Source organism: Passer montanus, unplaced genomic scaffold (genome assembly GCF_014805655.1).
Source record: "Passer montanus isolate IOZ18808 unplaced genomic scaffold, ASM1480565v1 scaffold77, whole genome shotgun sequence".
Taxonomy (NCBI): Eukaryota; Metazoa; Chordata; class Aves; order Passeriformes; family Passeridae; genus Passer; species Passer montanus.
Genome location: NW_024372923.1, coordinates 973,722 through 994,370, shown reverse-complemented (window position 1 = coordinate 994,370; position 20,649 = coordinate 973,722). Strand labels below are relative to the sequence as shown.

Here is a 20,649-nt window from a genome sequence, read left to right as displayed (position 1 = left end):
TGTGCCATAATGCACAGCTAACAAGAGGCACAATCAAGAACATCCAAATTGATTTTTAATATTAAGAAGTCCATTAAGTGAAACACCCTGGATGCAAAGAGTAATCACATCACCCTGAGTTCTCAACACTGGCTCTTGCAGAAAAAGCAAGATGCTGATTTAGACTAACACAAAACATTATCTAGAGGCAGATGTTTTGGCATCTGTCTTGTGGTAACTCAGAATCACAAAGAAAGTGAGTTTTGATGTTCCCTCAGACCTACATTTCACTGGGGGCCACTAAGGAGCTGTAACTTGGCTCCTGATCCTCCAGGAAGGCAAGGACAGCATCTGATCATTAGCCGTGCTCACCCAAAAAAACAATTTGTGCCTCAAGAAAGGATTTCAGTGCTTGAATTCAGCAAATTTCAAAACCACCTCTAGACGTGGTTATTAGAAAATTTGCAAAAGTTTCAACACTGCTATATAGAAAACGCCCCCAGGGGTCTGCTGGGCAGGAGAAGGACAAGAGTTAAATGCTGGAGAGAAGAACTCATCCAGCTTCTGGTCAGAGCATCAAATGTGCCTGGGCTGGTGGTGAGTCAGGCACATCCTCCAGCCAAGGGTCCCCAGGAGAGGAGAAATGACCAAAACTGGCAGAGTTGCAGCTCCACACCCGCTCCTGCCTGATGTGCCCCCATCCCTGCCCTGCCAGCAGGGATGCACCCACCCCATCCTCAGCCAGCCCTGCCCAGGGACAGCAGCAACTCCTTCAACACAACCTCAAGCTACGTCAGGGAAGGTACACGTTGGATAGTACAAAAAAAAATTTCACCAAAAGAATCTTAAAGTACTGGAATGCTCTTCCCAGGGAGGTGGTGGAATCACCATCTCTGGATGTGTTTAAAAAAAGACTGGACATGGCACTTGGTGCTATGGTCTAGTTGAGGTGTTGGGACTTAGGTTGGACTCGATCCTAGAGGTCTCTTCCAACCTCATTATTCTGTGATTCTGTGAGCAGCAAGGTCAGCTGCAGGGAAAGCCCCATATCCAGCCACAGAATCCCAGAAACTCAACAGCAAGGACAGCCTCAGAAGTCCCAAATCCAGCCACAGAAACCCAAAAACTCGAACAGCAAGGACAGCCCCAAGAGGAGTTCCAAATCCAGCCACAGAATCCCAAAACAGCTGTGGTTGGAAGGGAGCTCTGGAGATGACCCAGTCCATCCCCCTGCCAAGGCAGGTGGGTTTGGAGTGTCTCCCACGGAGAAAATCCCAGAAACTCAACAGCAAGGACAGCCTCAGAAGTCCCAAATCCAGCCACAGAAACCCAAAAACTCGAACAGCAAGGACAGCCCCAAGAGGAGTTCCAAATCCAGCCACAGAATCCCAAAACAGCTGTGGTTGGAAGGGAGCTCTGGAGATGACCCAGTCTATCCCCCTGCCAAGGCAGGTGACAGGAGCACAGCCAGGTGGGTTTGGAGTGTCTCCCATGGAGAAGGGAGGCTCCATGTCCTCCCTCAGCTGTTCCAGTGCTCTGCCACCCTCATGATGAGTGAAACATCTCCTGGTTTAGTTTATGTCCAACACACACACAGGTGCAACATCCCAAATGTCACAAGCTCACTGTTAAATCCAGCGTGTGAAAGGGACTTAGAAACCCTCAAGTCCTTCCCAACACAGCACTCCAGGCTAAACCCACACAAATTATGTCAGAGCTCCGCCAAGCCCAACTTGGTGCTCCAGGAGCCCACAGAGCTCCCTGGGAGCATCCCTGAAGCACCAGCCCCCTAATTCTTCAAGCCTCTCCCTTGCCATGGCAGGAAATCCTATGGCACAGAGCAGAATTGTGCTAAGAGAGTGTCTTTTACTAAGCATTACTACAGCAGTGAGCTTAATGGCACAACTATATTTTAATAGGCATTTCAATGACTATAAAATCAAGCTCAACACACTGAAGCTCCTCTTGCACCGCTGTGGAAACAGGAAAAAAATTACACAATTCACTGCAACACCGAGCCGATGATGCAGAGCAAAGAGCCTAAAGCAAGGAGGAAATGAGGTGATGGGAAGATGCTTTCATTTCCTACTGTTCTTCCTCCTCAGTATTTCAACAAGGGAAAACAAAATCAAAATTCCTCTGGTCTTTCTCAGGAAAGCCTCTGGAATGGAAGAAAAGGATTAATGGAGTTTGAGGCTTTTTACACATCAAGGTTTGATGTGTAAAAATTTCTTTTTCTTTGCCATCACATTATCAGACTGTCTCCAACAGACCCCAAGTCAAAGAAACCCCAAGAAACTTTTTCTGCATTCCCCAAAAGAACACCCAGAGAGGAATGACCTGCTGAGAGAACCCCAGCTGGACCCAGCAACACTTTCCCCCTCTCTCCCAGTACAGCCAGGCCAGGGCAGAAATGGGAAATCAGCAACACTTTTCCTGAACTTGCACCTCACGCCGGAATTAGGGGGAAAAATCACCATGGGAGCGAGTCAAACAGAACTGAATGCATTCAAAGATAAGAGCAGCATTTTGCAAAAACAGGGGAAAACTGTTTTTCTCCAAACCAGGGGCAATCACATGCTCCGGGCGGCTTCCAGCGGACTTGGCTCGGCCACTGGCCCTAACAAAGGGTCACTGTCCAGCTCCCTGCAGCTCCAGCCCAGGGCAGCTCTCACAGAGAGCTCACAGCCCTGTCATTCCAATTTCCCCACCTCGGAACCCTGTGAGCCCACACCAATCTTTGTGTTCATTCTGGAGGAAATAAGGAAATGGAACTTAGACGATCCCACTGTGCACCAAAGACCCAGCATCAGGTTTTGCTCCATAAATTCAGACTTCTGGGAAGGGGGAAAACCAGAGTAGAGGAACACCCTAAATCTGTTTCCAGACCCTGAGCACAATTGTGGCACAATAAGAACCCACCTGTACATTCACAACCATTCACTTTATCATGAGTTTATTTCATAACTCTAAAGTATTTTCTAGCCTAATCACAGAATATTCTGAGTTGGAAGGGACCTACAAGGGTCATCAAATCCAAGTCTTTTTTATTATTATTTAAATTTAACAATTATTTTAATGTGTATATAGTGTAATACATTGATATTTTAAAGTTGGTGCAGCGCAGTAAACGATCCCAGATGTATACAGCAATTCCCAGGTGAGAACTGGTTCCCCACTGCTAAGGCACCCTCCAAGCCTACTGAAACACATCAAAATTAACCCTTAGACTTCCTTCCTTCACTGCCCTGAGCCTCCAAATCTCCCTTGTTAATTCAGAATAATTCAAAGTCGTAACTCCTTCCTTCCCAAGCATAATGATCCAAGGAAAATCTATTTTAAAAACCCCCTGATGGTCACATATTAATGCCAGGAGGGTGATTAAGGTGCCACTAATCCAGCAGTAACTCTCTCACCTCTGCTGCAAGAAAGGGACTATTTTTATTATTCTTTCCCCCTTTTTGCAGGTTATTTTCCCAGCACCACTCTGAGAATTCCCTGAAAAGGGGGGAGGCATTAGCAGCCAGAACATGCCCTGAGCAGAGCAGGGGCCAGAGGCAGCTCCTGGCCAAGGAGCAGATCCTGGCTGTTCCTAACACTGCAAACAACAGCTTAAGGGGACTGATTTCCCTGCCATGATTCCCAAAATCTGCTTCAATGTCTCTGGAAAGCTCCAACAAGCAGCAAAGGTGGACAGTGCAACTTTCACCCTAAAACGTTTCCTTCCCTCGCTGAAAAAACACTGCATTTCTCTAAAATCAGTGGTTATTTCTCAACTCCTTGTCTCCACTTGTAGCACCTCTACCTCAAAACAGAACTATTAAAAAAACAAATTAATGACAACCAGCACACTCCACACAATTCATGCCCAGCAAATCACCTTTTTTTTTGATATACAAATCACACATTTGCCCTGGCTATGTTTGGTGAAAGCATCCTCTGAGACACCAGGAGCACCCAGCAGTGGGACCTGTGCTGGAAAAGGTGGGGAGACTATTTGTGCCATTTTCCTGCAGGAATCAAACTCAATCCTTTTGCTAAGCAGCCTTCAGTGTTCTGGAGAAAAACAATTTAAACTTTAAAAATACTTCTTGCTCCGTGAATGGCCCAAGAGCAAGAGGAAGCTGCTGCATGCAAAGGTAACAACACAAATTCTGTCATGTGCAAAAAAAGGGAAACAATTATAGAACTCAATATTTCACTAATGATCAAGATTTTACTTTTCATTCTGTTTATACAGGCATTTCTCAAAGGTGTCACTACCCATCTCCTGAAAACCTAAGCTGGCACACAATTATTCTAGTTCCTCTCCACAAAATTTTGTATTTTCCACATTTTTCATGTAAATGTTATGGAAGCATCCAGACAGCCCTTTACAAATATAATACAGGAACTCCTGGTCTTAAAAGTTTGTATCTTTATTTAAGATCAGCATGCTGTGTTATAGATGGTATCACACCCGGGCTGTAAAATCTTGCAGTTATGCCAATATTTTAAATATTCAAGTCCTAAAAGTCCTAAAACTCCTGGTTTTCAGCCAAGAACACGTTCACCTTTGTGTGCTCTAACTGTGGAAAGTGCAGCTGTTGCAGGAAGCCCAAACTGTACTTTCTGTGTCTAAGGCAAAAATCTGAACCAGTTCCATCACTCATCACAGCCCAGTAAATAAACAGAGGCCTCCTCTGCAGCACAAGTGATTGATAAAAATCTGTTAATAAATCACTTCAAGAATACATTCAACTAGAAAATCAAACCAGAGCTGAACCCACACAAAACTTCCAACAATGTCAGCAGCACCACAACTGAGTCATTCTCTCAAGTCTTGACTAAAAATGTGCTTATCTGGCTATATCCAGTTTTATTTTTTGGGAATAAGAATTCCCTCCCTACAGAGTTCAAAGCAAGATACTTCAGCCACTCCTTGAAGACTCAAATGGTTCTTTAAGAAGGTTTGGGATGTTTTTCCCAAAACCACTTTGCTAATCTTTTAATGATTCTGAGATCATCCAGTTCAACAGTCACCCAGCACCATGGTGATCACCAACCCAAGTGTCACATCCACACCTTTTGGACACTTCCAGGGATGGGGACTGCACCACCTGCTGGGACCCCATTCCCAGTTTGGCTGCAGCACTGGTTTAACCAAGCTTCTGCCATAATCTCACACAAGCACCACCTCCATCAACATCCCAAAACTGGGACTGAGCAGGAGAGGCACCAGACAGAACCCAAAGTCCAATTCCCATAATCAGCACTTTAGAGACAGATCATGACCTTACAAAAAACTCCCTCAGCCATGAGCACCTCCTGGAGCTTTGCAGGGCAGCAATGCTCAGCATGAAAGCAATGCCACCTAACTGCAGATGTCCCTGTTACCAGATAAACATCATATGTGCTTTTTAAATCCTGTTAGAGTCTCAGTTTCAGTCAAATGCTCAAGAACACAACCAACAAATACAAATAAAACAAATACAAATAAATATAAATGAAGTGTAGTGTATTAAATACCAAAAGAATCTCTGGCTCTGCATCAAAAAGTTTGGGGTTGGTGTTTTGTCCCATTTGACTCACACAGTGAGGAAATTACTGGCCAAAAAATATCTCTGCACCACAAAAAATATCTGTTCTCATCTCCAGCCACTTCAGTGTCAGCAAGGACAGCTGTTTTCTCACCAAAACAGCTCAATGACTGAAATCTCTGGGAAAAGGATCTTTATCCACTGCTTTGTCACATGTCACTAAATTATTTTTACAAAGGAGTCAATGCCAGCTGTTTGTGAGGCAGTCCCAGTGCTCCAGGAATTCTGAGCTGCTCCTGTGCACTCTCCTGCCATGGCCTGGACAAAACATTTGGTTCCTTTATGGCCAAATGTCAGTGAGGAGTATCACAAAAGGGCAGAGCAGCCCAGTGGAGGTGGCAGAGGTGGCACACAGACTGTCAGCAGCTAGAGGTGCTGCTGACAGGGAAGGACAGAGCAGGATCCTGCCATACCAAACACAAACCTTCCACAGATTAACCCTAGCGTGAAACAGAAGCCAAAATACCTCCAAAATTAAAAAAAAAAAAAAAAATTAAAATGCCACAAACCTTTTTTTTTTTTTTACCATCAGTTTGAGTTACCCTTCACACTGGAAGCTTCAGAGATCAATCCACAGAAGGAAAAAACCCAACAAAAAGCAAACCCACAAGACACACCAGGCTCAGACAGAAGGAAATAAAACAGGCTCTCAAGTCTTCTCCACCTAAGAATCCTGGTCAAAGAAAATGATGGATTGATGGAAATACCAACACCTACCAGCCATGGCAAGAAAAATGTAACAAGCAAGACTGAGGCAGTATAATAGTGGGAAAAAAGGTGAGCAGGAAGGAAGGAATTCCTGCAGGGATAAGAAGGCAACAGGTGATGCCTGCAGAAAATTGGGAATTTGAAAGGACAAGAGACAAAGGGAAAAAAAGAAGCTGGACACCAGGTAACATCACCAGTACCTCGGGTTAGACAGAGCACACTAAAGGCCTGAGTGCAAGAATTATTTTCTATATTAAAGCCACAAATGAGCCACAGACTGATGCAAAAGAACAGTTCTCCCACAGCACCCCAAAGCAGCAGGAAAAAGTCAATCAAACAACAGCTGCTGGACACATCCTCAAAACAGTAATTAAAGATTTCTTGTCATGTTGATGTTCGTTTCCACTCATACACTCCCACTTTGAGAGATTAACCTCATATTTATCAACAGAAACATTCCCACAGGCCCTTATCTCCAACTTTCCTGGCCCGAGTGACACATCACACCATATCTGTGCACAGTGCAAGCCCTCCTTCAGAGGACAGCATTTGCAGGGCATTCCAAGCCACATCCTCAGCAATTCCCAGCCCTGGCAGCCAGGATCTGCTCACTGAACCCATATGCACAGCAGATTTTCCTGAAAGCAAGCGTCCTTTTCAATCCTTCACCATCTGCCTCAAGACTCACAAACTCAAATCCTCAGCAGCAGCTTCCATCTGGCTGAGCACCGAGAGATTTCCTGTGGCAGGCTCTGCTACAGGAGCACTTTTTCCTATTACCAGTTGCTTCCACTGCATTTCTGATCCACACTCTGCATGAAGCAACTCCTCAATAAAAGCACCCAACTGCATGCCCTGAACCATTCCCTGCTGCCAACATTTCCTCCTGCACACCAGCTGGCACCAGGAGGAGGATGCTCAAGGCTAAGGCAGCAGCTGGGAGGCAGGGAAGGGAAGAGTGGAGCTTCCCATCCTCCTGTACCTCTGCCCACTCCCAGAGGCACCAGCAGCACTGGGTTGGCCATGGTCTCCCTTAATTCCAGTTTTTTTCTTTTTACTCCAAGCATGAAAATGGGGAAAACCCCCTAACACAGCCCAGCTGAAGGTTTTTGGGTAGTGTGGATTCTTATGCTCCTTGTCCTTCTGGGACATTCAGGCCCTGTTCCAAATTGTTTTTTCCTTTTTATTCCATGCATGAAACTTGGGAAAACCCTCCTAACAGCCCAGTTCAAGGTTTTTGGGTACAGTGTGGCCTCAGCTGTTCCTTGTCTTTCTGGGACACTCAGGCCATGTTCTCAGTCCTGATTTCTCCTTTTTTTTCCATGCATGAAAATGGGGAAAACCCTCCTAATACAGCCCAGTTGAAGGTTTTTGAGTAGTGTGGATTCATCTGCTCCTTGCCCTCCCAGGATGCTCAGGCCCTGTTCCGAGTTGTATTTTTTCCTTTTTATTCCATGCATGAAACTTGGGAAAACCCTCCTAACACAGCCCAGTTGAAGGATTCCCTGTTCCGAGTTGTATTTTTTCCTTTTTATTCCATGCATGAAATTTGGGAAAACCCTCCTAACACAGCCCAATTGAAGGGTTTGGGGTACAGTGTGGCCTCAGCTGTTCCTTGTCCTTCTGCAACACTCAGGCCATGTTCTGAGTCCTGATTTTTCCTTTATATTCCATGTGTGAAAATTGGGAAAACCCTAACAGAGTCCAGTTGAAGGTTTTTGGGCACAGTGTGGCCTCATCTGTTCCTTGTCCCTCCCAGGACGCTCAGGCCCTGTTCCAAATTCTGATTATTCCTTCTTTATTTTTTTTCATGCATGAAAATGGGGAAAACCCGCCTGAACAGCCCAGCTGAAGGTTTCTGGGCACAGTGTGGCCTCATCTGTCCCTGTCCCCCCGGGAAGCTCAGGCCCTGTCCCTCCACAGATGTTATTCCACATTTTCTCCCATCCAGCTCGCAGCCGGTGACGCCGGCACTTCCGTGCTTTGTTTGGATAGGCAGGAGGAGGAAGGCAGAGCACACACAAACACCCCAGGCTGCACTTGCAGAAGGCATCTGCGTGCCTCAAGAGGCTCTCAGGTATTTCAGATACCTGTGCTGGAACCCTGGATGCTGAGAATTTTACACTTTCTGTGCTGGAAGGCACACACCCCCAAGAAAACACTACATTTGAACTAAAAACAGTAAAATAAGCTTCTAAAGCTAATTAATAACAATAAAATTATAAGTGTATAGTTTAAATAGAAGTAATATAACATAGTAAAAAACTTAGAATAAAGTTTTGAAATGTAGTAATATGTATAAAACTACAATAAGTTTTAAAGCAGTAACTCTTCCTCCTTCACCTTCTCCATGAGTTTAAGTATTATTTTGTAATTAAACAAGAAAGTCCAAAGAGTACAGAAAATAAGTAATTTGTTAAGTTAAAAATAATTTGTCATTTCTTAATTAGTTTTTCCTTAAAAAGCCTTATAAAAATAGATACAAAATAATTTCATAACTTGTTAGTAAAATACTGTAAAACTCACAACTTATAAAACTGTAATATAAGAAATAATTAACATCTAAATCCAAACACAAAATAGCATCTCGAACACTTTCAATCCCAACCCAAACAAAAAAAACAAAAAAAAAAACAAAAAAAAATCAACATTAGCTCTGTGCTCTCTCCAGCCCCAAGTGCCCACCCTGCAATGCCAAATGTTCCAAATGCTGAAGGAAGCTCTGCCAGAACCAGGCAGGAACTCCCCAGGTCAAGCCAGGAGGTTCTTTCTCAGAGAGGTAATTCCAGCTGCCCTCTCCATGTGGGACTCCTCAGGGATAACGAGATTTTCCCAAAAGCCCCAGACCTGCTCAGCCAGGCAGCTGCTCCAGCAGGTTTCCCACCTCAATATTCAATCATTTCTGCAGCACATCCATAACAGTGGCACAGCTTCTGCAAGAGCAGGGATGTACAAACAGAGTGCCTCAAAAACCCAAGTGCCTACAAGCACAAACGTTGATTATGTACAATTTTGCTGCCATTCCCATTCAGAAATTACACAGCAAATCCTGTTCCACTCACTTGTTGGTGTTTTCTACTGGGGAACACAAAGACATTTTGCTACTCCAACACCCTCAAGGCAAAACCAGCCACCAAAATCCTCTGCAAACACGTTCTAAAAAGGGTTGTGCTGAAATAATATAAGCAGCATTTGAAATAAAGCAGCAGTGACAAAAAAAAATACAAAAAAAACCACCCAAATTCATGTATGGCAGCCACTGGTTGCTTCAGTTCTTCATCCATCTGTTTGTTTTATTACATATAGGGTACATGATTATACATAATAGTTCTCAATGCAACTATTTCAGTTTAGTTACAAAGCTATATGGAGCAGAAAAATATTTCATCTTTCAGCTGGTGAAACTGAAATGCAGCAACTGCAGCTTCTTGTATTACAAAGCTTTACATCAGAAATCAGATTTAATGCACAAATTACATAAACACGGGAAGATAATTCTATAAATATATAAATGTTTGCACAACTACAGTCTGAAAAGGGAGAGAAAGTTTCAGAATTACAAAAATTCTCTTATTGAACATTTTTTTGGATTAGACAGGGCGTGATTTCAATTCCTCCCCCCGCAAGCTAAAGGAGGAAAGTATTCCAGTAACTCATCAAGGAATTCATTAAAGCCTTACTCAGAAAATTACTATTGTCAGAACAGCCTTGGGTGCCACCACAGGCTAGAAAACAGAACTAAAAATGCTTTTAAGCTTAATAAAAAAGAAACAATCTGACTTGTCAGTGGTCCTCCACCCTGCCAAAGAATACCCACAAGTAGGAGCAGCTCCACTGAGTATTTTGAGGAAGTTTTGGACTTGCAGGAAGTCAAAAGGGAGAGACAAAACTGACACCTTGGATGGAATAAATATTTGAAAACTGGATTAGAGGCAGTTGTTGCAGCTTCCATTCATTACCAGGAGTCAGCCCCAGCTATTTATCTCCAGCTGGACACATCCCCAGGTGTTTTACAAGAGGTATTGTATTTCAGTCCTGCAGGACCACACTGAAGGATTAGACAAAGCAAAGGATCCTCCATGTGCTCCACAGCCAGCACGGGACAAACTCCAGAAACACCAATATTTAAAGGAAAAATATCCCAACCCTTACTCCTGTAGCTGCAAGCTGGCAGAGGGGCTTCCTGGAGAAGGTTTTATTTTAAGTTGCCTCCATTTTTTTTTCCCCCTTCCCTGAAAGTTTTGCCTTTGCAGAAAGGAAAATGCCTTTGTAACACAAAGAAACCTGTGCCAAGCGTGGCAAAGAGCCCAAAATCAGCATTGTTTGAGTGCACCTAAGTCAGGCATTTCCAACAGAACAGATAAAGGGATAATTACAAAACCCACCAAGGTGCTACCTGAAGTCAGAGAATCCCACAATGGTTTGGGTTGAAGGGACCCTAAAGCTCATCCCATTCCACCCCCTGCCACAGGCAGGGACACCTTGCACTATCCCAGAGGGCTCCAACCCCATCCAGCCTGGCCTTGGACACTTCCAGGGATGGATACACCAAATCAAACACCTTAGATCAGCCCCCTGACTACTGTCACTGCCATACCTGCATACCATGGAAAGTGTAAAAGTCACTTTTCTACTTCCTGTTTTATTTTCTAGGATAGAGAGTAAAATCACCAGGTGAAAATTCCCTAAACCCACTGAAAACTTCCTTTGCAAAGTTAAATAAAAGCTCTGTATTACGGTCAGAGGCAGCTGGCTACCTACTGAAGTCAGTTTGTACTCCATGAGAGGAAAACAAACATTCCTGGAAAATCCCATCAGGAACCATTTCTCAGAACAATCCCAGCCTGTAATATTGTTGCTGACCTGGATGAAAACAAACAGGAGTCCAGCTCCCTTCCACTTATCTGGTAAGGTTATCCCTCTCCAATCTGTTGTTTGCAACAAGTGTTTATTGACAGAGAACAATAGTGGCTGCTGAGCAAACTGGGAGGAGCTGAGCACAAGCCTGCAGTCCAACTCGGGTCATTCCCGCAGGAAAAGGGTGGTGCATCTTCCAGCCCCTGCCCCCTGCTTCAGGAGGTGCCAGGATGGGGCAGCACAGAAATGTAAGCAGGGAATTAGAGGATATTGGAAAATAGAACCATGGAATCGTTTGGGTTGGAAGGGATCATAAATATCACCCCATCTATAACAGGGACACCTCCCACTGTCCCAGGCTGCTCCAAGCCCCAATGTCCAGCCTGGCCTTGGGCACTGCCAGGGATCCAGGGACAGCCACAGATGCTCTGGGAGTTCCATCCCAGCCCCTCCACAGCCTCACAGGGAAGAATTCCTTACCAATATCCCATCTAAATCTATTCACTGTCACTTTAAACCCATCTCCGTTTATCCAGTCCCTCCATCCCTTGTAGAGAGTCTCTCCATCTTTCAGTTCCTTCAAATACTATAAATCCACTCTGAGGTCACCCCAAAGCTTCTCACACAACACCCTGATCGGGGTGTCCCGGGGATGTGCTGCCTCTAGGAACCTGAACCTGCATGTGCTCACAGGTCACCCCAAAGCTTCTCACACAACACCCTGACCTGGGTGTCCAGGGGATGTAACACACCCTGACCTACCCCAAAGCTTCTCACACAACACCCTGACCTGGGTGTCCAGGGGATGTAACACACCCTGACCTGGGTGTCCAGGGGATGTGCTGGCTCTAGGAATCTGAACCTGCATGTGCTCATCCAATACTCTGATCGATGCAGCAGCAAATCCCCCATGGACATTTTACACTTCCACTTCTGCTCCACGGGTTTGGGATGTGTCACAGCACAGCCCTGCTGTCACTAACAGCAGTCACCTGTCCTGCCACGCAGCTCCAAACCTCACAGCACAGCATCACTAAAATCACCAAAATGCATTCCCAAGATCCATCTTTTTCAATTTCCTTCAAGTGTTTCCTTCCCTGCTCCAAGGCACAAATGTGCACAAGATCATCTCCTTAAACAAGAGTCCCCAAGTGCCACCACAGCTCTCCACAGCCTGGACTGTGACTCCAGGCTTCCACAAAAGCCTTAAACCTGTCCTAAAGCACCACAGTCCTCCCTGAAGCAGCAGTGCTCTGCTGTAGGATAGTCTGTGCTTTCACCAGCTTTCCTCTTGACAAATTCTCATCCCCCTGTTCAAAGAGACATTAAAAGATCAAAACTCAGCTGAAAAACTTTTAAATCATGACCACTGTATCACCTCTTAGTCCACCAACTCCTTAAAGCCCTCCCCTAATAATAAATAAAGCCCTCCCCTAATAATAAAATGTATAGATTTCTATGTACCTGGTGTGAAGGTACTTCCATAAACCCCTTTGGAAAAGCTATCCCAATCTCAGGGAGGCACTGAAACACTCTGACTATGAAGTGAGGCCAATGTCCCCATCTAAAATTAGGCTTGTTATGATTTGCCAAGTTGTGACACACAACAAAAACTCACCAGGAACAAACAAAAATACTGGAACTCACTGAACTTGGAAAAGACCTCCAAGACCATCAAGTCCAAGTCCAATCCCCAACCCCACTTTGTCACCAGCCCAGAGCACTGAGTGCCACATCCAGTCCTTCCTTGGACACTCCAGGGATGGACTCAGGCTCAGTAACTGGGAAGTTCTCCTTTTGCATCAGACCACCCAAGGGCAAGTGGCACTAATCTTCTGTTTCACCATTTATTCAATTTTGAAAAAAAGGAATTAACTACCACATAGTGGTCTGATTACTCCATACACAAAGCTTTGAACACAAAGGTATTTTAAATACCATATTTTTAACCACAGTAGCACCAGTTCTACCTCTCACTGCAGTTCTCAGCCCAAAGGAAAAGGGGGAAAAGAACAGCAGAATTCAGGATTTGGAAGCTACCACAGCCAATGTCCACTACCTCAGAGGTGCTGGTCAGGTTCCCAGACTTCCCAAAGCAGCTCCTTACATCCCTTTTCCCCAGCAGAAGGAGAACCACCAGAAGTACAAAGCTCCCATCACACCAAAAGCAGGGAACGGGAGGCTGAGCAGCCACACTCCACAGCCACTCTGTGACACCAAGGGGACACAAAGAGCTCTCGGGACTCTCTGGAAGCCACTGATGTCCCCGTGGAGGAAGCCACAGACCCACGTGGTCCCCTCCACACAGCCCCACTCCTCCCCACCAGCTCAGGGCGAGGGATGAAAGGCAGGATTGAGATGAAGGACAAGGATCTGCAGCACTGGGAGCAGGGAAAAGCTCCTCCAACGAAGCTGCTCATGTCCCTGTTCCGCCTGGCTCCCCACATGTTACCCTAATATCCGTATTATCCCATTAGATCCACACCCATTCCTCCTGCAGCGAGCCCTGAACTCTCTCAGGAAGCGGAGCTGAGTCACTCTCTCAACTGCCTGCTGAGATAATGCCTCTGCACAGAGGCTCAGGGCAGCAAATCCACTTTGCAGGCAGGCAGGGCATCCAGCAGCATCCCCAAATCCCACGGTGCCACCGGGAATGCTCCTCAGCACACCTGTGTCCCACCAGCTGCCACTGCAGGCTTCTTGGCATCACTGATGCAGCTGCATCACAGCCAGCAAACCAAGTCTCGAGATGTTAAGAAAACTCTGCTGGGCACAGGGATACACCAGAGGAGGGGGAGAAGGGATATAAATGTGTTATATAAGCACAGGTCTGTATTTTAAATGTGCACATCTCTATATACAGAGACACACATACATTTCTGAGTTCCCACTGCTGTGACCTGAACATAACCAGAACTTCACATCTTCCTGAGATTTCTGCTTGGGGAAACCCGCACACGGAATCCCAGAATATTTAGGGTTGGAAGGCACCTCTGGAGATGATCCAGTCCATCCCACCTGCCACCTGGAGCAGGTGACACAGGAACACTCCCAAGTGGGTTGGGACATCCCCATGCCCTCCCTCCTCTGTTCCAGAGCTCTGCCACCCTTCATGGAGAGGACTTCTTCCTCATGGTGAGGTGGAACTTCTCCTGGCCTAGTCCATGGCCACTGCTCCTCACCCTGGAATGAGCCTGGCACCATCCTTTTGGAGATATTTGCATGGATTGATGAGACACCCAAAGCGCTGTACATTATGTTTCACTAAGTCCCATTAGCATTCCTATTAGGGATTTTCTCCCTGGCAGACAATACTGAGTCAACGTCAGCCCCAGGACTGGTCATGGCAAATAGTAAGAAAAATATTCCCAAGTCCAAATTTCCAGGTTAACAGTGCTGTCTCCAATTCTGTTTGGGACTACGCAACTGTTCCATCAATTCTCCACAATCTCCAGCTTTCACAAGCAGCAAAAAATAAAACATTAGAAGGCTCACAGTGCCCTTCCTTAACAACATAAAGGTCCATAAAACACTTAGAACCAAACTGAATATTCATTTTCTTTTGGAGGACGCCAAAAAGAAGCTATCTCTCCCAAAGCAGCCTATAACAGCACGGCACAGGCCAGTGAATCCAATGTGTAATTAGCTCTAAATCTGATTTATCTCCTTGCAACCCTCAGATCCCTGTCGGGCAGCAGAGAAATCCCCCAGTTTGGTGAGGATCTCAGCCTCCTAGCAGGAAAAAGAAAACAAACTATCAGAGAAACATAAATCTATTGTAAAACCATTACAAACTTCTCTGCAGAGCAGTGGACACAAAAAATACCAACTAAGCACATCCCACTGGGCTTTTTCAAACTGGGAGGGGTTTTTTTTTATTCTGAAACTACATTAAAATCCAGTTTTCTTACCACACATGCAATCCCCCACACTGGAGATGCCAGTACATTTAAACTGTTATGAAACCATCAAGTCAATTTCACACTTTCTTCTCTCATGTCTATTTCAAATCTATTTCAAAACTATTTCAAATCTATTTCAAATCTATTTCAAGACATTCCTGGAAAGCAGGCCCGGGCAGTCAGCCCCACCACAGCAGCAGACACAGAGTTCCTGCAAAAGAGGAACTTGCTTTCGAGTGGCACTGGGTTGTAACATCAGTTTATACTACGTGACAATTCAGTCATTCCGAAATACCCATCCCACACCACCAGGCAGATAATTTGGAAACATAATGAGGGACTGCCATCAGTGGCACTTCTGCTTCCCTGTGCTTGTCCTGCATCCTCGATGCTGGAATTAACCACACACTGGAACTGCGATTTTTCTAATAATTTTTTAAAGCCAAGCTATGGTTTTCTGGGGACACACACACAGATTTTAAAATTAATTCCTACAATTCATTCACGTTTTACTCAGCCCCAGAAACTCCCTTCTTCCTGCTAGCTTTGTTTATGAGGTTTCTATGAAAAGTTGTTCTTCACAACCAATCCAGCCCAAGAACTGCGGTGGGCACTGAACTTCACGTTTCCAATTTGAACAGTCAGATTGATTATTTCCTTCCCCCAGACAAACGCTCATTCACACCAATAAAGTTTTCTGCGCCGCACTCCCGAAATAAAACCTTTTGCTCCAAAACCAACATGTTTAAAGTCATGCAGGGCCCTCCCGGGCTTTGGTCCCGTTTGGTCCCAGCGGGGATGTGCGAGCCACCAGCCGGGAACAATCCCCCTCTGTTCCAGAGGGACGGAAGGAGCGGGCTAGGAAATGGATCCCAGCGCGCAGGGGAAGCCCTGATCTGTATGAGCATCACACCCCGGCAGAACCGAGAGGGACAGCGCTCAGGGCACGGCCGGGCAGCGCACCCCGCTCCGCCGCGGGGAGAAAGAACCCGCCGTGAAAACAACTCGGAGCTTCTTCGCTGCGCGCAGCGCCCGGCGAGCCGCAGGAACGCGGGGAGAAAGGCAACTTCTCCCAGCGGGGCACGGCGTTCCCAGACAACTCCTCAAGTTCCTGGGAGCCGGGAGGGGGAGGCAGGAACCGGAGCGGGCTCGGGGGGAACAGCGCGCTCCATCCCGGCCGGAGCGGAGCGCGGAGCCGGGCGGGGACGGGGAGGCCGCGGCCGGGGGGTGCCCCTGGGCGCAACAGGCGGGAGCGGGGCGGGCGCGTCCTCACCTACGCCGTACTTCTCCTCCCTTTTGGTGGGCACCCAGCGGGTCATGGCGCCGGGAGCCGCCGGGATGCCAGAGCCCCGCTCCCTACGCCGCCATTTTCCGACCGCGGGACGGGAAAAGTTTCTCCCGACGGCGGAGTCATGTGGTGCGGGCGGAGCCAGCCCGGCCCGCCGCCCCTCAGCGTCCCCTCCGCGGCCGGGCCGGCCACAGGAGCGGCTCCGCACAAAGGGAGCGCCCTCCTGCCCCGGCTTTATTCGTGCTGCCCCTCCGCCTAGTCCTGGCTGTGTCCCGGGTGCACCCGGTTAAATCCCAGGTGTACCCGGTTGTGTCCCGGGTACCTCCCTGCCTCATTCCCCGGCTGTGTCCCAGGTGTACCCGGTTGTGTCCCGGGTACCTCCCCGCCTATCCCCGGTTATGTCCCAGGTGCTCCCGGTCGTGCTCTGCCCGAAAGTTTATGTCCGCGTTCTCCCCGGAGCCGCGGTTTTAAAACACAGGTTTTTTCCAGTGTTTCATAGCTGGAGCAGGGTGCGCCTTTGGAGGTTGCCATGAGGAGCTGGACAACACGGGAAGTGGGACCATGAGGATATGGTGGGGTTAAACAAGGCTGAGTGCCTTGGGCCGGGAAAAGCCCCGGCAGGGATGCGGGATGTGGGTGAAGCAATGGAGCAGCCCTGGGAGAACGGCTCGGGGGTGGTCAGAGCTGGACATGCCCTGGCCGTGTGGGGAAAAAAACTCGAGTCCTGGACTGATCCCACACCATGAAAATGTGGAATTCTCTCCTTCTGCCCCACTCAGGTGAGGCCCCACCTGCTGAGCTGCCTCCAGCCCTGGGATCCAACATGAAAAGGACACGGAGCTGCTGGACCAAGTCCAGAGCAGGCCACGGATGCACACCAAGGGCTGGAGCCCCTCTGGAGCTGGGCTGGAGAGCTGGGAATGCTCACCTGGAGAGGAGCAGCTCCAGGGAGAGCTCAGAGCCCTGCCAGGGCCTGAAGGGGCTCCAGGAGAGCTGCAGAGGGACTGGGGACAAGGGATGGAGGGACAGGACACAGGGAATGGCTCCCACTGCCAGAGGGCAGGGATGGATGGGATGTTGGGAATTAGGAATTTTTGGCTGTCAGGCCCTGGCACAGGGTACCCAGAGAAGCTGCCCCTGGATACGTGGCAGTGTCCAAGGCCAGGTTGAACAGGGTTTAAAGATTATAAACTTTCTGGTTTCTAGACCCAAGCCCAAAATCTTGTCCAAATCTAGCATCTCCTGGCTAATTAAGTATGGAATAAATGATTACAAAACAACAAGCGAGGGAAGTGAACTTCCTGTTACCAGTCCCTGTAGTCTTGGAGACATCCAGGACTGTGATTTAATTTTTTATATTTTTTTAAGCCTTTAGGAAACAGAAGATAAAGTGTGTAAAAGTCAAGGAACAGCAGAGGGCTAACACTTAATAGGAATAAAGAGAAGTGAAATGAGTGACTGGCTGTCACTTGGTAGGATTAGTCCTCTGCCAAAGGGGAAGCCCTTTAGCACAAATTTAAGGATTAAGATGGATCCAGGGTTGAATCTTTTTTCTCCTTATTTTCTTGTGTAGTGTGGATGGCAAAGGAGCAGTTTCTGCAACAGCATTTTGCTGTCAGGTTTTGAGATAAGCACTCAGACCCCTGAACGAGTCTGCTCCTCTTTCCTTTTACCTCCCCTTTTCCCACCCTTGGGATTGGCTTCCCAGGACATCACCAGCATGTTCAAACTCATGCAGGTTTTGTTGTAGCTGTCCTGCAGAATCCCGGGAGGTTGTGATGAGCCAGCTGCTGCATCCTTGTTCATCCTGCCCAGGAGTGAGGATATCAAAGGGTTTTCAAAGCCATGGCTTGTCCTCGTTATCCTGCTCTAATGGATCAATGATTTAGAGCCTTCCCAAAGACAACTTACAAGGGAGCTCTTTGATTTCACACCTTTATTTTCATAAGGGGAAATCAAAGTGAATTGACTGGAATACTGGATGTGTTCCCTCTGTGCCTGTTGTCACCTTTGGTTTTCCACAGCAGGGAAAGGGAAAAGCAATAATATTTATTTCCAGCTATGAATATTACACCCTTTTATACAACTGGCGAGTTATTTTTGTGGTGCTCCTAAATACATGCAGCAAAACTGCCAGAGCTGCTCAGGCCTCAGGTGCTTTAGGGATTTTTGAGGCTATTACTGGAACAATCTGTAAATCTGGAAGCTGATTGACTTTTACATCACTGATAACCAGGAATCACTTCCATGGAACCGTGGTGGCTTTGCAGGTCCGGGGTGTGAGAGGGGACACAAAGCAGCACACTGATGTTAATTTAAACCTGTATTAGTTAATAAATGAGTTATTGCTGCAGTCTGTCCTTTCTGGGCCTCAAGGTTCAAAGCTGAAGTGTGTTTGTTTCTGTTTTGAGGGAGGCCAAGGGAGCACTCGTGTTTCCCTTCATGAGAAATGTGCTGCTGCCAAGCTTTCTTCAGGTGTTAACCAAGAGTTAAATTAAATTCCCCCAAAATTTGGCACTCCTTAGTCCCAGCTTACCTCTATATCTGCACTAAATGGGAATTTTATGGACACCAAAGGTCAAGTACAAGCCTAAGGCAGGAAGCAGCAGGTTCAATAAAATGAAAGTTAAAGAATTACTTATAACTTCTACATATTAAATCCATTCAATAGCAGAATTTAATGTTGATGTCAGTGAAAGAGAAGGGGTTTGTCCTGTTGTCTGACCAAGATCTGTAACAAATATAACCCAGCTGATCCCGTGACCACCGTAAAGCCTCACTGCTACTGATGAGGGTCTATATTCATTTTACTGCTTTCCACATTCTCATTTTAATGAAAATGTGTTACAAGTAGAGCTAATGCTATTAAAATTTTGATAGCCAGTAAAAAATGCTTCTAATTCACAATGCATAAATATCCCAATGCTGGGGTTTTACAGCTAGGAAAAAAATGGTAATTTTTGGACTGTGATATGGAGAAAATAAAAGGTTTTTATTTTTTCTCCAGCAAACGTAATATAAACTGTCCTGAAAAAACAATTTTTCATTAAACTGTAAAATGTTCAAGCTGACATATTTTACATGCTTAGACATAATATATTTCTTTGCACTGTGCATGTGGGTTTTTCATTTATTAAGAGGAAACTGAAAAATGCTTCTTTCCATAAAACCTGAAAGTTTTATCACATCCTTATGTCAGCTCTTGGGGTTCTCATCTGATGTTTTTAATGCATCACACGGAATTGGAGACACTTCTCTTGGAGCAAAGGAACATTCCTTTTCATTTCTTAGTTCCAAGAAATCCAAATGCAGTATTTGGCCATGAATGGTGTTTGAAATTCTTGTCACAGCATCTTTTCAAAAGGATGAATGGAAACAGAGTTGCTGCCCTGCTTGAGACAGATTTGCAATAAAAAAGAGATATTCCATCAATGTACAAATATGATCAAGATTTGTTTCATGGTTATTGCAGATGACTACACCAGGGGAATGTTTGTTCCATCTCAGTTAAATATCACAAGTTTTTGTAGTCATTTCTTTTCACTGACAGGCCTTGTAGGTAAATTCAGCATTTTCAGACAAAACACAAAAGCAGTTGTTGTACACCCACAGTGCAAATTCTTCTTGGAAATATTCCTCCCAGGAGGAGATGGGTGGACTTATAAAAAAAAATAATGTAATCACTTTTTGGCTTTTCTGTTTGCACTAAAGATATTTTGTTGGAAATGTTATGGCTTCCACTCCAGCTGCTGATCATCTATTTTTGCTGTAATTTCCATGAGGGTCAATGACCTCTGTGTCTGTGACTGGCTGCGTGTTCTATGTTTGGGTGTTCACAAAATAAGTTTTTACACCTGGTGGGAAGAGGCTTTTAATAAATGCTCTAGTTTACAATGTATTGCAATGAATCAGAACGGAAATAAAATTAAATTTACGAGTTTGTGTTGCAAAAATGACTTCAGCCTTGGCTTAGCAGATAGCTGTTAAATGTCTGAATAGCTTTGGGAGCTGTAGCAGGTGAAAGTGAACCACTTTCAGGGAGAATTAAGAAGCCAAAACTGCATTTCCTTTGACATCCCTGCTGCCTTCTGTCAGCCAAGGTGTGGCATTCACAAACCTGGACAAAGTTTGACAAAGCTGGAGGGAATTTCTGTGGTTTTTTGCTCAGTGATCTTTCCTCTTCCTCTCACTTTCATAGAAGCATTTTGATTATCTCTGGATGTGTCTTCAGCTTTATTCCAGCGGGATGACATTTGGGATGCCCAACGTGCTGCATGCAGGGCTGCATTTGCCAGCAGAAGGGTTCAAAGCCAACATTTGAATTTATTTAGCTCCT

General features: G+C 46.0%; 1 protein-coding gene and 1 long non-coding RNA gene across 3 annotated transcripts in view; both read right to left on the bottom strand.

Annotated features, from left to right (window-relative positions):
- Positions 1 to 16,567, bottom strand: part of DOCK1 (dedicator of cytokinesis 1) — a 265,150-nt gene extending 248,583 nt beyond the window's left edge. Inside the window, exon 1 of one of the 2 annotated variants that reach the window (XM_039731351.1) lies at positions 16,299 to 16,567. In XM_039731351.1, coding sequence (XP_039587285.1) covers positions 16,299 to 16,344 — 46 coding nt within the window. In that variant the 5' untranslated portion in view covers positions 16,345 to 16,567. The remainder of the gene's footprint in view (positions 1 to 16,298) is intronic. The other variant, XM_039731353.1, reaches the window with a different exon arrangement.
- Positions 16,568 to 18,578: 2,011 nt separating this feature from the next.
- LOC120512761 overlaps positions 18,579 to 20,649 on the bottom strand; it is a 30,591-nt gene continuing 28,520 nt past the window's right edge. Inside the window, exon 6 of the long non-coding RNA XR_005630116.1 lies at positions 18,579 to 19,702. This is a non-coding gene — a long non-coding RNA (uncharacterized LOC120512761). The remainder of the gene's footprint in view (positions 19,703 to 20,649) is intronic.